Source organism: Octodon degus, unplaced genomic scaffold, assembly GCF_000260255.1.
Source record: "Octodon degus isolate 3935 unplaced genomic scaffold, OctDeg1.0 scaffold00017, whole genome shotgun sequence".
NCBI lineage: Eukaryota > Metazoa > Chordata > Mammalia > Rodentia > Octodontidae > Octodon > Octodon degus.
In genome coordinates, this window is record NW_004524593.1 from 17,545,273 (window position 1) to 17,554,497 (window position 9,225).

The 9,225-nt window shown below is 40.8% G+C and overlaps 1 protein-coding gene and 1 non-coding gene across 2 annotated transcripts in view; both read right to left on the reverse strand.

Annotated features, from left to right (window-relative positions):
• Ush2a (usherin) overlaps window positions 1-9,225 on the reverse strand; it is a 732,353-nt gene that overhangs the window by 253,493 nt on the left and 469,635 nt on the right. Inside the window, exon 38 of the mRNA XM_004626936.2 lies at window positions 7,992-8,171. Coding sequence (XP_004626993.1) covers window positions 7,992-8,171 — 180 coding nt within the window. The remainder of the gene's footprint in view (window positions 1-7,991; window positions 8,172-9,225) is intronic.
• On the reverse strand, window positions 8,366-8,467 carry LOC111815553. Its single transcript, XR_002820235.1, has one exon. It is a non-coding gene; the product is annotated as a small nucleolar RNA U13 (small nucleolar RNA).

Here is a 9,225-nt window from a genome sequence, read left to right on the forward strand (position 1 = left end):
CACTCTGCGCCTGGGCTGGGACTGGTCCCGCCAGCACAGGGTAGCAGGAAGCTCTCCGCACACTCACCGGACCTGGGCTAGGACTGGGTCTTTAACTTCAGTTTTTAAAAGTAGCATCTTGATAGTCTACTAAGCAGAGATTTTACGTACAGAAGCACTACACAGCCCTCAGTGCCATAGTACATGAGGGAGGTAAAAGATCCCCAGGGCTGAGCACTTATGAGTGTCTTCCGCTGTCAGTCTCCCCTTGACTTGGAATTTGTCAGGGCGCTTCCATCTTCTAGTAATGGTGGTACAGTGGAATGATCTTGCCCACTAGGGTTGGTCAGTGGGGCTTCTGTAGTACATTCCTTTTGGGCATTAGAAAGGAATTTTGGTCAAAATTAGAAAATAGGAAAGTACAATTCTTTCCTTTAAAAATTGGACAAGAAAAATAAGTTTTGTTGAATAGCCACGCCCTAAATCTCAGCCTCAGCTCTTAATCAATTGAAAAGATATAATCAACTGTAGTTTTCTTTAACATGAGAATAACTTGGTGACACTGTTCCACCCTCTGCATGGGTAGTCTAATTGGAGAGTGGATCACCTTTCCACCTCAACACAGTCAGTCTTCTCTTAAGTAGTAGACAGTCTCTTCATTAGCTACTCTTATTTGCCAGGTGACTAAAGTTTTTTTCATTTATTTTATAATGCTCAGAGATGGACAGTAGACCATGTGATCCAAGGGCAAATTTCTTCAGCACCAGTAGAATTAATCATTCACCAATTAGGCTTCTGATTGTAAGTTTTGTAACTTCATTAAATATCACTTGAACTGATGAACACTAGTAAAAAGTAGAAATTTACTGCTATGAAAATTAAATGCTTTGTAAAACGTAAAGGATTATCACTTAACAAAACAATGCTGTCATATTGACATAGTAAAATTAACTGAAGGAATGAGAAAATTATTAAAATCCGTAAAAGGGGACTGGGGATATAGTTCCTTGGTATGGTGTTTGCCTGGCAAGAGCAAGGTCCTGGGTTCACTTCTTGGTACCAAAAAGCAAGCAAACAAATAAAAACCTTGAAAGATTGTATAATTAGATTCTTCCTTAAGTATTTGTTTCAAAAATATTTGAAATGTGGAAATCATAAACTATGCACCATAGATTTGCTTGTACAATAAAGATCCTAGAGCTATAAACAGCAAAGCTGCACCTTGTGAAAGATCATTCAGCCCTGAAGACTCTCATGATTATAAAAAGAAATTTCGGATGGTGAGTGGATTACAGACGCTCCCAGCTGATCTGTGCAGAGGTGGTGGCTGGCTGGAGAGGTGTGGCCTGAGGGCATCACCGGAAGTTGATGTCTCCCACACTGGTTTCCTGTTGGCCATGTCCCTCTGCCTTGCTGTCCTGTCCTGGAGCCATCTTGCTACGGACTGAAACATGTACCCAAATAAAACTCTCCGTCCTGGAATTATGCACGGTGTGGACTTTGTCCTAGTCATGAGGCAAGTAACTGAAATGCCTATTTTTGAAAAACGATGCCTAAATATATGCATTCAAAATTAAACTTGTCAAAAAAAGGGGATACAAATGAATGTCCATTTTGTATCTGTGTATTCAAAATGGTTAGGATAGATATATAGTTACATTCTCTTAATTCAATGAATAGAGGGATTTGTTCTAATAGTGTTTGTAAACAGAATATCATGTCTGCATCTTACACAACAAATAACCACTAGGAAGACAGTATGCAATGTGTTAATTATTGAAACTGCCTGACCAATTTGATTTGAAACTGTCGCATTGCTATTTGTTTCTCAATAAAATTATGGGAAAAACCCCAAAGAACAAAATTAAAGTTGTGTTTAATGTATATTTGGATGTTTTTCTTTACTATTTGTCTCCCCCCTCCCATCGGTGCTAGAGATTGAGCCCAGGGCCTTCTTACTGAGTTAAATCCCCACCTCTTTTTTCAGCTTTTCTTTGTTTTGAGACAGGGTTTTGCTGAGTTGCCCAGGCAGGGCTCAGACCTACCATTCACCTCCCTTGTCCTCACAAAGTCTTCTGTGTGGCTTTTTCTTTTACTATCAGCTCCTCTATTTCTGCCAGTTCCACCATGACTTCATCTAGTCCAGGGAGCGCTCACCAGGGCTCAGCCATGCCCTAAATCAGCCAAGCTATGAGCTGAAGGAATATCTTTTTTAAATAAAGTGCCCAGCTGTAGACATTATTAAAAGCAACAGAAAATTGACGCAGTAGGAAAACAGAACAAAGCAGATAGCAAGCGCCGAATGCCCACCAGCACTTTGAGTATTTTACTTTCCCGAGTTCTGTAGGCAATTGTGGTAGGTGGGAATGATGATAGAGCCTTTTTGATGGATGAACAAACTGAGACTCCAGTGCATCTGTGGACTGGCTCAGAGTGAGGGAGTGAAAGGGGTGGGTGCAAATTCACATTACTAGGCTGTCTACACCTTCACTTTCCTCGTGTCCCTCAGGCTCCATCCCTGATCCATTTCACTCTGTTGCCTTCACTGATATTTTTGGTGTCAAGCGGGTCAGAGAAGGAAAGCGACAAGAAAACTCTACACCAAACCACCCACAACCCTTTTGCCTGTCTCCATTTTTCATTTTCTGATAAAATGTTTTGGAAAATGAACGGGCCCTCAAGCCTAATACTTTTACAAAGTTTATAAATTATGATAATTCTCAGCCCTGTCGAGGTGTGTGCCACACACTGTTTACTGTCAGCTCAAGAGCAGATTAACAGCACCCACGCGGGCGGAGCCAAGTCCCTCTCCACGTTCCAGCAGAACACTCCAGGGAAAGGTAAACAGGAGGAAATGGTTTCCTTTTGGAAAAAATAGAAAACTTTCATAAAAGGAAATCTGTTTCCAGCTCGTCAGAATGGACTTTGTCACTAATCATTTTAAACTATGCCCTTTCATGCCTCAGCTGTGTCTTCTCACTTTCTGAGTAGTCCTTTGATGTAACAAAGACAGTTTCAGACAAGATTTCAGTTCATCTGGAAAAAAAAATGGTTTAAGACTGGAGGCAAAATGCAGTGTATTTAAAATTTATATACTTGATAATGCCTTTGTTCTGAACTTGAAGATCCTGCAAAACTTCTAAGCTCCTTGGCCTTCCCCTTCTAAGCCCATTTGCTCTTCTGGCACTGATTATCATGCAGGAGGGCCTGCAACTGGTGGCTCCATCGTTTAACTACATGCGGAGTCATGGCTGGCCCTTCCTGATCAATTGCCAATCCATACAGGCTTGACTGATAAAAGAGCCAATTAGATTTAAGCAAATTAAGGGACATCACCAATGTCAACCACTTATTACACTGAATGCTGAATTCCATGCATACAAAACACTAATGCACCGAGCGCCATTAAGCGCTGAAATCCTAACCCCATTAGTAACTCCATATCTTGAAAGGGTAAAGGCCATAGGAAAGTTTCATATTTATGGATTAACATTTGGATTCCGTTTTTATTTTTTTTAAATTCCTTCCCTGGAACTCTTGAACCTGTACCATAATGCTATTTGAGAGCTAGGCTTAAATATATTCTTCCTCTCTCAGAGTATCTCAGTGCTAAATATAAGCATTATGCTATTACAAACAATCTAAAAATATAGTCATTGCAGGAACACAGAAATTTGAGTTCATAAGGGTAGGTGAGGATGTGCTACAGTACTGAAAACAGATTTCTTCTGCAGTTCCCCACATAATATTTAAAATGAAATGTTAGAATAAGTGTATACTGCTTGTGATTTTCCACTGTACATGTATGTGCTGAGGAATTGGTAGCATCGTCTTGCTTGCTTTCATTCCTATCCTCAAATAACATGCATTTATCATGTTTTTAATTATGTATCCTTGCCATTAGCAAAACAGACCTAGCTCTAAGCAAATGGGATATTTTGGATCTATCCAACTAAGAGATGACATACCCTGGTCAAACTCCCTACAGCACGACCCCTTACTTCTTCTTGCAGAGTCCTGTATCAGCTTAGAACTGTTTATCCATGTTTGGCTGAGCAAAAGCAACCAATATGGGGAGAAATCAGTGTGTGGAGCTTATGAAACTGGAGAACATTTCTTACCCCCAGTTCTCTCGCCCTCCTAGGAGTCAGGGCTGTAATTAAATCTATATGGCCATAGCTTTTACACTGGACCACATGGTATGGAGAACGTTCGATTTTTGCAGCCGACTACAATATAGTCTAGCTCAGCTGGACAGAAAGCCTGGATAGGACTCATCAATGATAAGCTTACCAGCAGTTAAACTATCCTGACTGGTTTATTTATTTATTTTCTCACCAATTAGTCATATGCTCCTACCGAATGTCAGATTTCATATAGGCCCTGAAGATAAAAACGTGAACAAGCAGTGGCTCAGCAGTGCAGGGTCTGATTCCCAGCAGTGGTGGTGATCAGACTAAGCAAGCGATTTCCATACCACATGATCATATTGTGGGGTAGAGAAAGACCATGTCTCAGCCTGGGTTGGCAAGGGATACCTTTCCGATGAACCTAAAAAATGAGATGGATTTGGCAAGACTGGAAGGGTCTAAGGGGTTTTCCAGGCCACATTTTGTAGCAAACACAGGACAAAGAAAGAAGGTAGCATTTTTTCCCCTAGACCTTCTACTAATATGTTTTAAAGCTATACTGAGAAACAAACATAGCTAAAAATATTCTCATTACAGACCTTGCAGAATCTAGCATTGAAAGATAGTAGGAACTCAGCTTTGCCATAAAAGGCATCTAAGATTGAAATCAAGAAAATGGCAATAATGATAACAATCCAAATAAGATGGAAAAGTAAATAGCATGCGGAAGCGCCTCTGCCCATAAATTGGCTCTCTTCTGTAAATCGGTTCATTTGTTATTTATTTCAGTATGAAGCACAGTTCACTGGACAGAGGCATGGAAGATTTCTTTAATAACTCTCAGTACTAATTTAATTCTACTTAAACACACATATTCCAGCGAATGCCACATGGTTTTCCGCATGATTTTTATGTGTAAATCAGCATAATATGTTTTCAGATCATTAGGTAAAAGGAAGCATGAACTAAAACCTATTTAATCAATGAGCTATCACCTTTAAACGGCCACAAGGTCATAAAAGAGATAATTTCAAAGCTATAAGTTTCCTAATTGTAATCAACAACAATGTAATGATGGAAGAAAGTATTTCCTGATGGCTGTTATAAACTTGAGCAAAGCTCTGACTATCTTTAGAGCTACGTGCTTCCTCTTCTGGTGAAGCTCCATTTCCTCAGTTCTGGATGTCTGCGCTCAGAGGAGAAATGAGCACGCCGGGCTCAGGCAGCAAGGCCCGCAGAGGGTCATGGGAACGGCAGGACAGGATGCACGGCGCGGAGGCGAGGCTCAGCCTCAGTCTACAGTTTCCCCTGCTGTTCCATCACTGTAAAATGAGAGTCCGTTTCTTCCTGGCTACATGATTTGCACCTTAACAGAATGGCACAGTCACAGAATGCAGCGAGTAATCGCGGAGAGCTTGCTATTTTTAATTGAAAAAAAATATGATGACTCATACCATCACATATATGTTATAAATAAATCAGGCCACATATTCTTAAGTACATGAATAATGAATTAAAATGGATCTATTTTATGAAAACAAGCTGAATTAGGAAGGAAAGAATATCTGGGATGAGGAAAAGAGAAAATAAAGGAAGAAGGAAGGGAAAAAATATATATCTACACAAGATAGCTAAGAAAATTGTATTGCTCATTTCTGTTGGTTTATTGAAAGGAATAGTTAATGCTTAATATTTTTATTTTGCCCCGTTTTACATGCTTATATCTGATAATCTGGCAACTACTTTGAAGACAACAATGTGCAATACAGCAACCATTGCTGAGTTCATATCACCTTGGGTTTTGAAATTCTGTATCATTTCTGATGTTTTTATTATCATTTACTCTCTAAAATAAAAAAAAAATATCTAAATCAGTGTAAATGCCATAGAATCAATCAATCAATAAATCATTAAATAGTCCATATATCACATTAAGGTTTTATTACTGTGCAACTTTACACCAAATCACTGATTTTTCTTTTTCTTTCTTTCTCTCTCTCTCTCTCTCTCTCTCTTTCTTTCTTTCTTTCTTTCTTTCTTTCTTTCTTTCTTTCTTTCTTTCTTCCTGTACTGGGGATTGAACTGAGAACCTTGCACTTACCAGGCAGGTGCTTATGCTGCTGAGCTATATTCCAGGCACCTTCAGTTTCTAAATGTGAATAAAGGGTGTCAAATATTAAGGATTAAGAGTTGGTGAAAAATGAATTTATAGTGGCTTAAAATTCCCCTTTTCTGTTTTATTTTGTATTTTAATTTGGTATCTATTTTTGAATAAGCACCTATCTCAAGTCAATTCCCCTATTAATTATCAGTTCATGAAATACAATACTAACCCACATGGATCAGCCCTAAAATGTCTCATTTACAGGGGCCAGGGAGATAGCTCAGTAGAATAAGTGCCTGCCTGGCAAGCATAGGGTCCTAAGTTCAACCTCTGGTACCACAAAAAATAAAAATAAAAATAAATAAAATAAAATGTCTCCTTTACAGATCCTTGTCTCATACACTACAGCTTCTCCCTTTTAGCTCAAAGTGTTTTGGTGCCTGCACTGTCACTGGTTTTTTAATGCCATGAAAGGGAAGAAGGAAAAGATTTTTTTTTCTATACTGAGGCTCGAACTCAGGATCTTGCACTTGCCAAGCTGGCACTTATGCCACTGAGCTCCATCCCCAGCCCAAGAAGGAGCTGTTATGTCACACAGGTAAGATGTCTCTTCCTAGGGAGAGAGGTTCCACACACACTGCAAATTCATCATTCACTGATGTGGCACTTGCAGCTCTCAAGCCCCAGTGACCAGAGGGGGAGTTCAGTGTCCTGCTTGCAGATGGCTGATAGCAAGACCAGAACATTTTCCCTTTGTCTACAGCAAGCCAATACCCAGAGGCTCAGCTGCAGGTAGATACCGGCTGTCCTGGATGTTTCCTGGGCTCACACTCCTGAGCACCCAGGGAAGCTTCTCAGGTTCAAGGGCCATGCATACCAACCTGAGGGGGACACTTACTTCTTACCAGTAGCTTCCCACAATCAGACCAAGGATGGAGTTGATTGCAGACAAAAGTAGGGCCCAGGAGATAGCTTAGTAGTCTAAGTGCCTGCCTAGGCAAGTGCAGGGACCTGGGTTCGATCCTGGGCACCACAAGCCATGCCAACCCTGACCCAGGCCACCAATACTGGGTGTGGTGGTACATGCCTGTAATCCCAACACTAGGGAGGCTGAAACAGAAGGATCACTACGAGTCTGAGCTGCAGAGTGAAACCCTGTACCAAATGAAAAAAAAAAAGTAATGACAATTGTGATAATTCTCAAAAAGCTGGGCCAAATTAGAACAGAACAGAATAGAATAGCAAAGCATATCCAGACTGCACACCATGGAAAGAAACACTCTTAGGGCATAATAACCCGGATGTGGAGTCTACATTTATGATGCAGAGGCACCAGCAGAGCTCTCCTATTTCACGCTGTCCTTTACATTAAGCAAAAATCCTTAAGCAGACACCTAAAGTAGCTCTTCAGAGAACATGAACAAAGAACCATTTAGAGTAGAAAACCAAAGCTGAAACATAAAGAATATAAGCTTTGAATGTAGGTGAAGTCTTAAAAAAATCAGCTTCTTCCAACCTTCTTAACAGGCAGCAAGCCAGAGATCGGGTACGCACGCACGCACGGGTCTACACCACGGCCCAAGATGAAAGCAATCGCACCAACCAATGGGAGGATGTTGCTGAAAGCGCCTCCATACAACCAAACCAAACCACCCAGCAACCAGAAATGCAACTGCGCCTCGGAATGCTGAAAATAAGCATTAATTCCAACAGCGCACCAAGTGTTCCTTGGTGACTTGGCCCTGGGGCACAGGGACCAGCATTTTTTAAGAACTTACGGCCTGGAGGCGTGGCGATGCTTACAGGGTCACTGATCAGGCTGCCTCGGCTGTTGGAAGCGTTCACCTGTACGGTGTAGTTACTGAAAGGGACCAACCCAACGATGGGCACCCAAACGTTGGCGTCTCCACTGCTGTACATTATTTTCGTGCCGCTCTGAAGGGTGTAATTATTTTCTGCTGGTTAAACAGAAAATTATTAACATTAGTACAGATTGAAGGGCTATTTCCTGCTAGCACTCACAATTATTTGCATATTTTCTTGGTTTCCTGAATACGAAGTATACTAAATAGAACTGTAACTGCTGTCCTGAAACGCAAGGCAAATGGGATGGTGGAGATGGCTCAGTGGTCATTTTTTTTTTTTTCCTTCATGTCAGACAGGTAATATGCCCACGTCGTAACCAGGTTTGAGGGTGGCATATCTCATGCATAAGGCATGAACACCCAGTCATCACGCTCATGAACAGAAGGATCAGCTCGGCGGCTAAATGCTTGCCTTGCAAGCGCCAGGACCTAGGTGCTAGCCCCGGTCCACATGCGGTCCCATCCCTGAAACAGGGGTGGGGATGCACGCCTGCCACCCCAGCGCTGAGGAGGCTGGGACGGGAGGATTATTATGAGTCTGAAGTGTGTAGTGAGACCATGAAGCCAATAACAAAACAAAGAATGCAAGGCACGTGCTTGCATCCGTGTGTGTAGTACTATTATTTTCTACCGCCTTGTGAACAAAATGGGGGTGACTTCTTTCCATTTCAGGCTCCTTTAAGTCAGCTTTGGTCAGAATATCTTAAAAGGCACCCCAAGATCAGGGTAATTGTATTCTCTTCCATACAGAAATGTATTTTTGGGGTGTATGGAAAAACGCAAACGTCCCTGGCTGCCTACACAAGCTCTTCCTTTTTTTTTTTTTAACTCAAAAACATTTTATTTTATTGTTTCCATAATTATATTGAGAAATAAATAGCAATGAGACTGTTTCAAATCAAACTGGTAGAACAGTTTCAATAATTAATACATTGCATACTGTCTACCTAGTGGTTATGTGTTGTACAAGATGCAGACATAATATCTTTTTTTTTTTTTTCAAAATTTTATTGACAAACAGATAGCAATGAGACAGTTTCAAATCAAATCGGAAGGACAGTTTCAACAAATAATACACTGCATATATTCTTCTTAGTGGTTAATTGCTGTACAAGATGCGGACTTGTGATCCTATTTACAAACACCA